The 14,386-nt window shown below is 37.8% G+C and overlaps 1 protein-coding gene across 1 annotated transcript in view; it reads left to right on the top strand.

Annotated features, from left to right (window-relative positions):
• Ralgapa1 (Ral GTPase activating protein catalytic subunit alpha 1) overlaps positions 1-14,386 on the top strand; it is a 274,933-nt gene that overhangs the window by 106,549 nt on the left and 153,998 nt on the right. Inside the window, exons 17-20 of the mRNA NM_020083.4 lie at positions 3,816-3,983; positions 7,056-7,180; positions 11,226-11,442; positions 12,422-12,598. Of these exons, the coding sequence (NP_064468.4) occupies positions 3,816-3,983; positions 7,056-7,180; positions 11,226-11,442; positions 12,422-12,598 (687 nt within the window). The remainder of the gene's footprint in view (positions 1-3,815; positions 3,984-7,055; positions 7,181-11,225; positions 11,443-12,421; positions 12,599-14,386) is intronic.

Here is a 14,386-nt window from a genome sequence, read left to right as displayed (position 1 = left end):
AATTTTCCAACTAAACAAGTATGTCCCTCTTTAGCAATGAAAAAAAAAAAAAACCTTCCTTTTTCTATCATCAGTATGTGATGGCATATCCATCTGTGATAGCTCTTTGCACCTATAATCTAATGGTTATAGCAGTTCCAAATGCTATCTTCAGGCCTGCCCCTGCACTTACTTGTAAAGCAGAGGATGACTTCGCATCCCTCATCTTCCATGCTTGAACTACAGAACACTGGGACTATCGGCATGTGCCCAAGTCTTGGCCTTCTAAATCTCTTATTTAATTTATCTTAATAATTCCAAAGTAAAATTTGATGATAATTTAAAAGGACAGTTGGTAGATATGGGTACAGTAGCTTATGCCTCTATCCTAACAAGTACAAGCTGAGGCAGAAGATCAACTCAAACTTGCGAGTTTGAAGACCGTTTGGGCAATGTAGTGAGTGCTATGCCAGCCTGGGCTAAAAAGTGAGTGCCTGTTTCAGAAAGGGAAAAATAAAATAAAAGAAGCAATCCATGTATAGCCTGCTCGTAAACAAAACACTGTAGCCTAATATAAATCTAAACAAACATGTAGATATAGCTGCACACACAAATATAAACATGCATACGTGAGCATGAACACATAAACATAAAACATGTATATGTGACTCTTAGAGTCTTCAAAAAGCAAAGTCTTAATATGATTCTATAATGTAAGACTACTTTGCCCACTGAGACATCTCATCTTTTATAATAAGATTTTGCTAAAATATGTTTACTACATCTACATAGAACATCTTACTATGAAGGTACATTGATATTGTTGCCAAAATAGGCAAAAGTTATAAAACTAGTAATTATCAAGAAAAAAACTTGAGTTTTGTAATGACATTGGTTTCTGTATAAATTAACATCAATCATTTTGAAATTCAAGGGCCATAAAATGCTACTATTCATGCTTGACTAAGAAAATAATTTAACATCATTAAAAGAGAATTTGGAGATTTAGCCTTTTAGAAATCAAGTAGAATGTTAGTATTCTAACTTAAGAGGTCTTATTCTTGAGGAATTATTTTTACCAATAAACTGTAGTTGTTTGGGTTTTTTTAACTTTGTATGTTTGTGTACATTCGTGTGTGGGCCTGTTCAAAAATCCTGAAGGCGAATCATCTCCTGGAGCTAGTGCCACATACAGCTCCTGTGGGTGCCGTGGGTGCCGCGGGTGCCATGGGCTGCCCAGCCTGGGTACTGGACCCAGATTCAGATCGTTTAGAGGAACAGCATTGCATTCTCCTCAGCATTTAGTCACCGACCATTCCCAATGAGCAGCATTTTGATGTAATTGATGTTTTCCTTCTACTGAATTAAATACATGCTATATGATAAAGCTCTTAAAAGCCACGGGAATAATTGAATGAACAGCATTCAAATCTTCAAGAAACCTAAATTTTATGGAAGGGTTTTTTCCTTATATGCTACAAGCTAACAGTAGTACCTCAATGCACAGTATATCTTCCAAACTAGCACAGTATCTTTCTTTGAAACATAATAGCCAGAAAATTTTACCTTTTAATATAGAAAATAATTTGCCAAGCTTTAATGCTAAACATTACCAAGGAAATCCAGAAAAATAAGACTTGTATAAAATTGTAGGCTTCCATGAAATGTTGGTTCAATGGTTAGTATTTTTTCCTTGTTTATTTAAGATAGCAGAATGACCACCATTTTAGCTATGTCATGAATTCTGGAATTACATTGAATAACAATTTACCTTTTGTAAACAAGGGAGCTTCCCTCACCTTCTATAGGATTTAAATCTATATTACTTTGTGTTCTTGGATAAATGATAGCTTTACTCCTATCTATATGTTTAGTTACAGTGTTTCAGTGATAGTCCTGTTACTTTTGTTTTTTGAGGCAGGGTCTCACTTTTGTAGCATAGGCTAGCTTTGAACTCATATCTTCATCTCTCTGCCTCCCAAGAGCTAAGATTTTACATCCCTGTGCTAGCCACCTTGCCAGCCAGGCTTAGTTCTATTACTTCTTGCATTTGCATTACAAGTTTAATATTTCAATGATAATCTCCCAAAATTCTTTGTTTTTATTTTGTTGGTAGATACATTATTTTTCCTTCCTAAAGACTTTATAATGAGTTTATTGATATTGTGTTAACTTTCACAATTACACTTTGAGAATTATATATTTATATGTATGTATACATATATGTACATATAATCTATATACATACATTCACATATATAGGCAGTATTTATTTTGTGATTTATGGTTTCATAAATATTTTTGAGGACTTACATACTTAGCACTTTGTAAGCTTCTTCTAAAATTTGAAAAATAAACTTAGTCCTTCTGGGTTTCAACTTTCCCATCTGTAAGAAAATTAGATAATCTCTAAATCTCTGTTTTGACTTCAGAATCTGTAGTTCTTAAAAAAAAAAAAAAGACATGTAGGAAGTCATAGTTTCTAGAATCTGGTGATTGACTTAGGGTTTCTATTGCTGTGATAAAACACGATGACCAAGGGCAGCTTGTGGAAGAAATGGGTAATTTCAGTTTACATCTTGTAGTCCATCATCCAGGGAAGTCAGGACAATGAACTAAAGACAGGAACTTCCCAGAGGCCGTGGAGGAATGACACTTAGTAGCTTGTTCCCCTTGGTTTGCTCAACCTGCCTTCTTAAGACCCAGAACCACCTGCCCAGCGGCCAACATTGAGCTGGGCCCGCCCACATCAGTCATTAATCAAGAAAATTCACCACCAGGCTTGCCCACTGGCCAGTCTGGTGAGAGCACTTTTTCAATTGAGGTTCCCTCTTCCCAGGTGAGTCTAGCTTGTGTCAAGGTAATATAAAACTAGTCATCACAGTGGTTATTTATGAGAAGGGCCCCTTGCAGGTACATAAGAATTCTCTATGTATTTACAAGACTTAAATATTTTTACCAAAACCAAAAATATTTTATGGCATACTGATTTTACTTTATTTTACTGATTATACTTGATGGTAAAAAATAAAATTTAATATTTGAGTAAAGGGCTGGAGAAATGGCTTAGCAGTTAGGTCTACCAGAGAGCTTGAGTTCAATTCCCAGCAACCACATGGTGGCTCACAACCACCTGTAATGGGATCTGGTGCCCTCTTCTGGTGTGTCTGAAGACAGCTGCAGTGTGCTCACATACATAAAATATATAAATCTTATAACAACCACAAGATTATAGTAAATAAAGTAAAACAGAAGAGAGTGTAGTGTCCTGGTGAGAGTTTTAAGGAAGAGAGGGGAGAGTTCCACTCCATAGCCTGATAGCAAGAGTTGAGGAAAGGTGATGTCTGTCGTGCTCCTACCTAGTGAAGGAGGATCCCTAAGATGTCTGCAGTGGAGTGCCTAGATCAGTTTTATGTGTTAAGGTCTACTTTTTCTTCCCCGATTATAACCTATTTGAATAGGAAAACTAACAAGTTTTAACTGCTTGGTTTATTGGCACAGCTCTATCTTAAACTGCACTTCCAAATGTTTCATCACCTCACTGTTTGTATGCATGTTAACATCTTAAATGTATTTTGATCATTTTCTAATTCATTGACACCACATGCCTTGGGTCCATCATGGTTTTTTGTTTTGTTTTGTTTTGGTTTTTTGTTTTTTTGTTTTGTTTTGTTTTTTAAAAAAAAGTCAGTTATATATTTTTAATTGGTTTTCTTTAGTTGAAATTGCAAAAACTTTCAGAATTTTTTTATTGGAAAGCATATGCTTAGGCTATGGGTAAAACAATTTTTTGTATTTATGTAGTTTCCACTCTGTATAATTTCTGTTTTTTACAGATATTGATGATTCTCAAATCCTTCCCCGCTCAACCAGAGTCAGACATTTTTCACAGAGTGAAGACACTGGTAATGAAGTTTTTGGTGCTTTGCATGAGGAACAGCCACTGCCTCGAAGTAGCAGCACTTCTGACATCTTGGAACCATTCACTGTTGAGCGAGCCAAAGGTGCAGTTCCTGTCGTTGACAGTTCATCCCGTCATGCTCCAAGCTTGCAGAGTTCCACAGAGGCTTCGTCAATAACTAGATCCACTGAAAGCTACATCACTGACACTCATAGTAGAGAGTCTTCTCTGGAAGTTGGTGATAGCATATATGACCATCTTTGCCATTTAATAGGCCCAGTAGAACTTGCAGATGCAGCTTTCGATCAAATCCAGTACATTGACCTTGAAGGAGATGATGATCTTCTCTCTTCTCTGAAAGAATACTTTAAGGAAAACCAGGAAAATCATAGTAAAAATGAGCTAGGTAAAGATACAGCTTCTCAGGAAGTCATTATTGAAGTAACTAGAGATGAAATGCCATCTTTAGATAAATTAGAATATGTAGGCCAGGAAATAAAATCAGAAAATCTAATGTCTTTTGTTGGGACTCCTGAAAATACACCATTTCAAAAAGAACCCAGCTCAGCTGTCTTCACAAGTTCTCTTGCACCTAACCACTCAGATAGCTATCCAAGATCACAAACTGCTGAGAAGGCTAAGCAACTGAGTCTTGATGAACAGTCATCGGATCCTAGTTCAGACAGCCCATGTGATAAAGAAAAAAAGAAACATCTGTATAGACAAACAGCCACAGAAGTAGATGCCTGTGTAGATATGACCCTAGCTGAAAAGCTTAAGAGTGTACAGGTTAATGAAAAAATCACGCCATATATAATGCATGCCAAGAAAACTGCATTAAAAACACCGTTAAGCCGCAGAATGCCTCATGTTTCAAACTCTAGCAAGCTTTCTCCAACTAAGAGGAGCTTGTCTGAAACAGTAACTCATAGGGCCAAGATCATGAAAATTGCTGCTAAGAAACGAAATAGTGTTCATGTTACTTTTAGACCATCTACTGAGTCTGTCCAATTTTATAATCCTCTGGAAAACAAAGAGGCTCCATGGAAGACGAGACTACGGAAGCTCAGTGGCTTTAGCAATAGTAGCAGTAGCACTACCAGCAATACACAGACCAGCTCAACTAGTAGTACAGACCTTGTAAAACCTGGTGTGTACAGACCTCTAGATACGGTTGGTGCAGCATCAGTTAGCAAAGCAGTGAAGGAATCCACAGAGATTCCCACAACCACATCCCAGAAAGAAGGAATGACAAGTAGCCAGTCAGGTAGTCGCAGTACTCTCAGGTCATCGAGTCATGAGGCAGGACTACAGCAGGGCTCCCTGGGTGGCGTTTATAAAACTGTTGTACATGCTCTTTCGAAGCCGAAGGCAAATGTTTCCCCACAGAGGCAGAACAGAGTGCCACCCGAGGCTCCACTGAGGGATCTGTACAGTCATGTAATGGGCTATTTTGGAAGGAAAGCTGCAGGTGAGCACTAACAGTGTGCAGAGCGCAAAAGGAGAAAGACAGCACCAGTTTGGCTTAATGCAACTGAAGCAAGCTATAAGCAATCAAAAAAGCTTTGGGATGGTCACTGCTTTCTCTCTGTTTGGTTATGCATGCGCCTTTCCCCAGCTGTATTTTTCCCAGCATTCATATTTATTTAAATTACTAATTTTCCTTTTGAGGCATTTAGTTAAACCTCTTTGCTGCTGAACAACAAAATAGAAAGGGGAAGTTAAGAGGGAAAATGTAATGACCTTTCAAAGCTCAGGTGTTTTCCTGAGTGTACCATGAAACTTGAAGTTCCCTGAGGAGTTGGCTGTAGTTTGTCTTGCCCACTACTTTATGTCCAAAAGGGCTCATCTTTATCTAATTGAATTTGCATATTCTTACTGCTAACTTAGTTGGTTTCCTTGGTAGGCAGTTACTTTGACATCAAACGTAACAGAAATCAGACTCTACAACCAGCAACAACATACTTAACTACTGTTGAAGAGGAAATTCTTCCTTTAATCTCAAAGATGATTTAGCCTCTTTCCATTTAAGGCATTTCTGAAAAAAAATGCTGTAAGCTTTTAGTTTTTCATTCTTATGTATAGAGTATATGTTGCCTCTTTGAAAGATTTAAAATTTTATTGTGAGATTTTAAATGGGCATTAAGGTTTCATGATTAACTTACTTATTTCAATATGAAACCTGAATGTACAGACTAGCGAAAGGAAGCAAGATTGTAGTAACCATTTTTATCTTGTCCCAAAATTAAGACAACTTTTCTCATACAGAAACATAACTTTCAGCAGTAAGGTAGGTTTTGATTTCATTCATTTTAACATGGTTTTGTTAGCATGATTAACAACGCTGTATAATGCATCTTGCATTGAGCCATTAATGCCACTTGAGGGCAGTATATTACAGCTTAGCAAAGCCTGGCCAGTAATATAGAGATAATGGTATTTAACCTCTGAAATTCTTGGCGATCCAGTAGAAATGGGAATAGTGCTAGTTTTCATTCTACAGAGAAACAAACTTTTCAGCAGTATGATAGTGACATAAATGTCTATGTTCCATGAGATAGTTTATGAGTGAAAGCAATCTTGTTTCTATAAAATTATATTTCAGTGGGAATGTTAAGCAAGTCAAACGACTATTTTGGTTTTATTTGTTCTTAAATCTTGTGAAAATTGAACCTTTTTTTCTTAGGCATTGAGGCTAAATTATAGACTAACCCTAAAAAAAAAATCGTGAGATTTTTATTTATATCCATACTTAAGTATGTTTGTGTCTCACTGAGATTTGCATGAGTTGAAAGGATAAATTCCTTGCAATTATTCTCTGGGGAAAGAGGGAGATTGTGAATTCTTAAGACTCTATAGCAGCATAGAGTAGGAAGAAAAATATACCAGTTTCTTTATAGGCAATATTAACCTGACTTTAACTAGTGCTTACCTATAGCTTTCTTGCTGTTTAAGGTCATACTGAAGATTGACTAACATCTGCTTAGTTAAATAAAGTAAATACAGTATACTAATTCTTAAAAATTAAATCTGAAGGAGGGAAATTATTCATTAGTGCATGTTTGGCAAATAATTGATATGGCAGAGGTACTTTATTTTGGATTACTTTTGTTTCAGATGTAGAAAATACAGTTAAGTTATTGCCCACTATATGTAGTTCTTTATTCGCTTGTAGTAAATAAAGAGGACACGAGCCCCAAACTGCCTCCTCTTAATAGTGAGACTGGCGGCAGCAGCGCTAATGTTCCTGACCTGATGGATGAGTTTATCGCAGAGCGACTTCGAAGTGGCAATGCCTCGGTGAGCTCCAACTTACTGGTTTTTGAGAGAAAAGTAGAAAACTAAAGGATGAGTATAATGTATATGTGGAGATTTTATTCAAAACTTGATTTTCTCCTGAAACTTAACTCTGATTTGTGAATTACTTAAAACATTTTAACATTATTTATTGTATGTGTGTATATATAGGTGCATGTGTGCCATAGTGTGCATGTAAAGGTCAAATGAAGGGCGTTCATTCTCTGCTTTTACCCTGACCATCAGCCTTGACAGTAATTATGCACATTCTCCCCTAACTACCTTGCTAGTCCTTGAAACTTTTTAAAGCTGCACTTAGTGGTACGAACTTCTACCTAGCTGCTCAGGAAGCTAAGGCAGAAGGAGAGCTAGTTCAGGCCCTTGCCTGGGGTACAATTTAATTTCAAGCCAACCTGTACAACTTAGTGTTTGGCCCAGTCCTATAAAAAGTAAAAAGCAAGCTGACTGTATCTCAGTGATAGAGCGCTTGTCTGTCTACAAGTCCTTAGGTCAAATCCCCTGTGTGTGTGTGTGTGTATGTGCGTGCGTGTGTGTGTGCACGTGTGTGTGCATGTGTGTGTGTGTGTTTACATTTTAAATCATATATTTTATTAAAAAATATAAAACATTGAGACTTGTAGCTTTACCTAAAGAGATACTGTAATATCTATTAGAAGTTGTAAGCCGCCACCTTCCTTGTCCAGTTCCCTTACTCTCTTTCCTAGGTTGGTACCAATTGCTGACTGTCAATAGGAAAGAACAATGCAAGGCCCAACTCCCATAATTTGATAGCTTAAACAATTCGGATAACTCTGGAGTCAGCGTTAAAATGTGCCATTTGCATCAACTAGTAAGCACCAGGTGAAAGAGAAGCTGGTGTATCTCAGTCTCCAGTGCAGAGCTGCCTTCTGGACGCTCTGACTCCAGTGCAGAGCTGCCTTCTGGATGCTCTGACTCCAGTGCAGAGCTGCCTTCTGGACGCTCTGACTTGTCTGCCACTATTACTTTCCCTTTTCCTTCCTTTTCTTTGAGTAGCAATGATTTTAGAATCATTGGGGACATCTTTGCTATCGTTTTACTTAATGTCTCTTCTGTTTGATTCTTTGTTCTACTGTAAACTTTATTTTCCTTCTGATTAAGAGCTTTAGACCCAGCACTCTCTCTCTTGAGATTTGGGTCATTGCTTTAAATAGCACTACACTAGCTTAGGTACCAGAGCCATGTCATTACGCGCTGCTTAGAATCTTTTTATTTTTTCTGTTTCCCTAATGTTTATTTTCTCCTTTTGTTGTTCTTCCATTTTATTGTGTATCAGACTCTAATCCATATCTATTTAAATATGAATCAAGCCAAGCAGTGGTATGTGATAAACAGAATGATTAGCAGTCGAAACCAGTCTGTGCTCAGGAATTAGTTCTCTCTTCTGTGATAAAAATAACCCCGCATGTGGGTATATCATGTTTCCATTTATAAAGTACTTATCAAATGAATTTTCATTACTACCTTATGAAGTACATGGAGAAATGTTTTTATTGGACTTTTTTATTTACATTTCAAATGTTATCCCCTTTCTAATTTCCCTTCTATAAACCCTCTATCCCATCCTCTCTTCCCCTGCTTCTGTGAGGGTGTTTCCCCACTTGTCCACACACCTTTCCTGCCTCCGCACTGGGAGGAGGAGGTAACATTCTCCTACACTGGGTAGTCCAGCCTTGGCAGGACCAAGGGCTTCTCCTTCCATTGGTGTCCAACAAGGCCATCCTCTGCTACATATGCAGCTGGAGCCATGGGTCTGTCCATGTGTACTCTTTGGCTGGTGGTTTAGTCTCTGGGCACTCTGGTTGTTGGTATTGTTGTTATTTTGGGGTTGCAAACCCCTTCAGCTCCTTTAAGCCTTTCTCTATCTCCTCCAAAGAGGACCCTGTACTCAGTTCAATGGTTGGCTGCGAGCATCCGCCTCTGTATTTGTCATGCTCTGGCTGTGCCTCTCAGGAGATAGCTATATCAGGCTCCTGTCAGCATGCACTTCTTGCCATCAGCAATATTATCTGGGTTTGGTAGCTGTATATATATGGGCTGGATCCCCAGGTTGGGCAGTCTCTGAATGGCCTTTCCTTCAGTTTCTGCTCCAAACTTTGTCTCCATATTTCCTCCTATGAATATTTTTGTTCCGCCTCTAAGAAGGACTGAAGCATCCACTCTTTGGTCGTCCTTCTTCTTGAGCTTCATGTGGTTTATGAATTGTGTCGTGGTTTTTCCAAGCTTTTGGGCTAATATCCGCTTATCGGTGAGTGCATACCATGTGTGGTTTTTTTGTGATTGAGTTATCTCACTCAGGATGATATTTTCTAGTTCCATCCATTTGCCTATGAATTTCACAAAGTCAAATTTTGATAGCTGAGTAGTATTCCATTGTATAGATGTACCACATTTTCTGTATCCATTCCTGTGTTGAAGGGCATCTGGGCTCTTTCCGGATTCTGGCTATTAAAAATAGGGCTGCTATGAACATAGTGGAGCATGTGTCCTTGTTATATGTTGGAGCATCTTTTGGGTATATGCTCAGGAGAGGTATAGCTGGATCCTCAGGTAGTACAATGTCCAATTATCTGAGGAACCTCCAAAATGATTTCCAGAGTGGTTGTACCAGCTTGTAGTCCCACCAACAATGGAGGAGTGTTCCTCTTTCTCCACATCCTTGCAGGTATCTGTTGTCACCTGAGTTTTTGATCTTAGCCATTCTGACTGGTGTGAGGTAGAATCTCAGGGTTGTTTTGATTTGCATTTCTGTGATGAATAAAAATGTTGAACATTTCTTTAGTTACTTCTCAGCCATTTGATATTCCTCAGCTGAGAATTCTTTGTTTAGCTCTGTACCCCATTTTTAATAGGATTATTTGATTCTCTGGAGTCTAACTTCTTGAGTTCTTTGTATATATTGGATATTAGCCCTCTATCAGATGTCGGATTGGTAAAGATCTTTTCCCAATCTGTTGGTTGCCATTTTGTCCTAATGACAGTGTCTTTTGCTTTACAAAATCTTTGCAGTTTTATGAGATCCCATTTGTCGATTATGATCTTAGAGCATAAGTCATTGGTGTTTTGTTCAGGAAATTTTCTCCAGTGCCCATGTGTTCGAGACTCTTCCCCACTTTTTCTTCTGTTAGTTTGAGTGTATCTGGTTTGATGTGGAGGTCCTTGATCCACTTGGATTTATGCTTTGTACAGGGTGATAAGAATGGATCGATCTGCATTCTTCTACATGCTGACCTCCAGTTGAACCAGCACCATTTGTTGAAAATGCTATCTTTTTTCCATTGGATGGTTTTGGCTCCTTTGTCAAAAATCAAGTGACCATAGGCGTGGGTTCATTTCTGTGTCTTCAATTCTGTTCCACTGATCTATCTGTCTGTCTCTGTACCAATACCATACAGTTTTTATGACTATTGCTCTGTAATACTGCTTCAAGTCAGGGATGGTGATTCCCCCAGAAGTTCTTTTATTGTTGAGTATAGTTTTCGCTATCTTGGGTTTTTTGTTATTCCAAATGAATTTGCAAATTGCTCTTTCTATCTCTATAAAGAATTGAGTAGGAATTTTGATGGGGATTGCATTGAATCTGTTGATTGCTTTTGGCAAGATGGCCATTTTTACTATATTAATCCTACCAGTCCATGAGCATGGGAGATCTTTCCATCTTCTGAGGTCTTCAGTTTCTTTCTTCAGAGACTTTAAGTTCTCATCCTACAGATCTTTCACTTCCTTGATTAGTCACACTGAAGTATTTTATATTATTTGGGACTATATGAAGGGTTTCATGTCCCTAATTTCTTTCTCAGCCCATTTATCGTTTGAGTAGAGGAAGGCTACTGATTTGTTTGAGTCAATTTTATATCAAGCCAATTTGCTGAATCTTCAATGAACATGCTTTTCCTTTCCAACTGAGGTCCTAAATATCAGCATTTATTCTGAGGATTATTTTGAAAACTAGCACTTTCAGGTGCTTAATTTAAAAGTATTTTAACTGTAAAAATATTTCTTGTTTTAGACTATGACAAGAAGGGGAAGTAGTCCAGGCAGCCTTGAAATTCCGAAAGACCTTCCTGATATTCTAAACAAGCAGAATCAGATGCGCCCTGTTGATGACCCTGGTGTGCCCTCAGAATGGACGTCTCCTGCCAGTGCAGGGAGCAGTGATCTCATGAGCTCAGATAGTCACTCGGATTCCTTCAGTGCCTTCCAGTGTGAGGGCCGAAAATTTGACAGCAAGTATCTCTTACCTTTTGAGTATATGCTTCCTGTTCATTGCTTTCTTTCTCGTGGATTGCATAGCTTTCACTTGGTTCTCCATTGTTCGGTAGTTGTTACTGTATATTTTGATTTCACTTTTTAGTAAAATGCTGAAGAAAGTTTTAGGGAATCATCTCAGGTTGAGACCATTTTATTTTGCCAAACAAAGCACATTTAAAGAAACCAAAACTACTGTCCAGCAGAAGATAAATTGCATTTTTAAGACAAAAAATGTGAAAATAAAAATGATTTACAGTGGTCTTAATATTAAAGGGCTTGCATGATTATGAGATGCTGTTATTTAATGGACTTGTTTACCCAGACCCTTCCCGGACTCTCCCTCCATGTTCAATTATCAGCAACTATTACTTTGCACCATATGTCACTACATCATTATGCTGCTGAAACTCTCTCTGCACATAGTTTTCAGAGAATAAACTAGAAACAAAAATTTGGAAATTAAGTTTGTGAAGAGGAAGGAGGAGGTACATTGGAGCATTTTATGTTTCCCTCCTTTATGGGTTAGTGGTATACTAACTCAAAGCTCAGACACATAAGAATTTAAGAGAGAAGGAGGAGGAAGAAGAGGGGGAAGGTGGAAGAAGAGGAGGAGGAGAAGAAGGAAGTGTGTGTGTGCGTGTGTGTGTGTGTGTGTGTGTGTGTGTGTGTGTGTGTGTAAAGAGAGACAGGGAGATTTATAAAATACTTTAAAAAAAATAAGTGTATTACCATCTATCAGAAACTACATAAAAATGGTGTTGGAATATCATATGCCATTTTAAAATAATTATTGTTAACAATGAGCTGTTGGCAGTCTTAGAAATCTTTGTAGTTGAGATCTGCAAAGTTTTACTGCTTCTTACACTTGCAAGAATGTAATGCACAGAGTAGACTAGGAGGGATGTGAATGTGTGAGTAGTGTTGCTGTAGAACTAGCATTTCTTCTTCCTGCAGACTTTGGCTTCGGGACTGACATTGGGATCCCATCTTCTGCTGATGTGGATTCAGGCTCTGGCCATCATCAAAGCACTGAGGAGCAGGAAGTGGCTAGCCTAACGACGCTTCATTTAGACTCAGAGACAAGCAGCCTTAATCAACAAGCATTCTCTGCTGAAGTTGCAACTGTCACTGGTAAAGTAACTCAAGGGCATGTTTCTTAAGCTCGTCTTCTAGACTTCCAGAGACGCTGGTTAAGCTTCTACAGCTTGTATGATCTGCTGCTGTTTCTGTGGTTTTGTTTGTTTGTGTTGTTGTTTTTGTTTTTATTTGAACAGTGGACAAAACAAAACAAATTCGATTCTTGACCCTATGAAGTACATATAGGTAATCATTGGTGCACCCTGTGCACATGCCCCACACTAGGAGCAGTCATTAAATAGATAATCTAAAAGAAGAGTAAAATTACCTCACTATATTTTTTCATTGTTATTCATAGTTAAGGTTGCTGTCTGTGTTTATTACAGGAAATATAAAGCACTGTGCCAAGAAGATATGTTTGTTAATATACTAGAATTTTGTAGTTAAACAGAAAATTATCCTTTTCAGATACTTTTTTTTAAATTTTTCTTAAATGTGACCAAACCCAACTTTAATATAGCAAGTAGACTCCTGAGATTTGAGTCATATTAAATGCAGAGTTGTGTATTGCAGGGATAGTGTAGAAACTAAAATGAGCTTGGAGGTTGTACTGTGCGTTGTAAACTTAGCCTGCCTGGTTCCAGCTCACTTGTATGCAGGTCACTCAGTGGTTAGCAATTTTAGCCGACAGTCATGAGGTAGTAGCCATCATTTAAAAGGAAGACATTTCCCCCATTCAAACTTGATTTTAATTCTAGTTCATTTAAAACATTAGGAATGTTTTTCAAATGTTGTTCCAATGTGAAAGAAAATGTTACCATGTTTTTTTCTTATGTCTCTGTATTCATCAAAAATAAAGTTCCAAGACTTAGGGAGGTAATCCATTGTTAGGTTATCAGCTGAGCAGGCATGTGGATGGATCTGGGTTTGGATAACAGAACTTGTGTAAAAGCCAGGCATGGCAGTGAATTCCTCCAACCCCACTACAGGGTACTAAGACAGGCGGTCCACTTCACTAGTCAGCCAGTCTATCCAAAACAGGAAGCTCCAAATCGAGTGAGAGTTACTATCTCAAGTTAAAAGCTGGGCAGCAGTAGATAAAGACACCCTAATACCAGCAGTCTGGCCTTTCCGTGCTCCCACGGTGATGAGTGTGCCTGCACACACATGTAATACACAAAAAAGTAAACAAGAGTGTTGAATGAAGGAAGGAATGAATGAATGAATAATAGTTCCAAACCAAAAAAAACCATCTAAAAATCAATCACCAACATTGTCAGCAGTACAGGAGGAGTTTAAAACAGCTGTTTTTGTTCCCAAATATAAAATTCATCAATGAGTATAACTCCATATGCTCAATAAACAAAAACTGTTGAACATGTGTTCTAATTATCAAATCTGCATGCATTATCACACTGATAGCTGTTTTATCAGAGAGATGTTAGTTGGCCTGAAGTTTTTACTTCTGTTTAATACAGAAGTTTTCAGATACCTCAAAAACCTAGTGATAAATATTAAAGATACAAGTTTGCTACATACGGTAGATATAAGCTTTATGCATGTTTGATATATGGCTATGAATATAAAAATGTTGGGGGTTTTGCATTAAAAGGCTCTTTTTAACAGGGAAAAACTTTAAGTCAGCCATCATTGAATCATGTTAATACAATTAAAGATAATAGTTCTGGTCATGCATCTCTATATAAAGCGATTTTAAAATCTGAGATTTTAAAAGGAAATTAATAGCAAGATGGCTTATTGGGGAAAATGCTTGCTGCCAAGCCTGACGGCCTCAGTTGGATCCTAGAAATTTGCATGGTGGAGGAAGAGAACCAAGTCCTC

The sequence above is a fragment of the Rattus norvegicus genome, chromosome 6 (genome assembly GCF_036323735.1).
Source record: "Rattus norvegicus strain BN/NHsdMcwi chromosome 6, GRCr8, whole genome shotgun sequence".
NCBI classification, from domain to species: Eukaryota; Metazoa; Chordata; class Mammalia; order Rodentia; family Muridae; genus Rattus; species Rattus norvegicus.
This window is presented reverse-complemented; position numbering and strand designations above follow the sequence as displayed.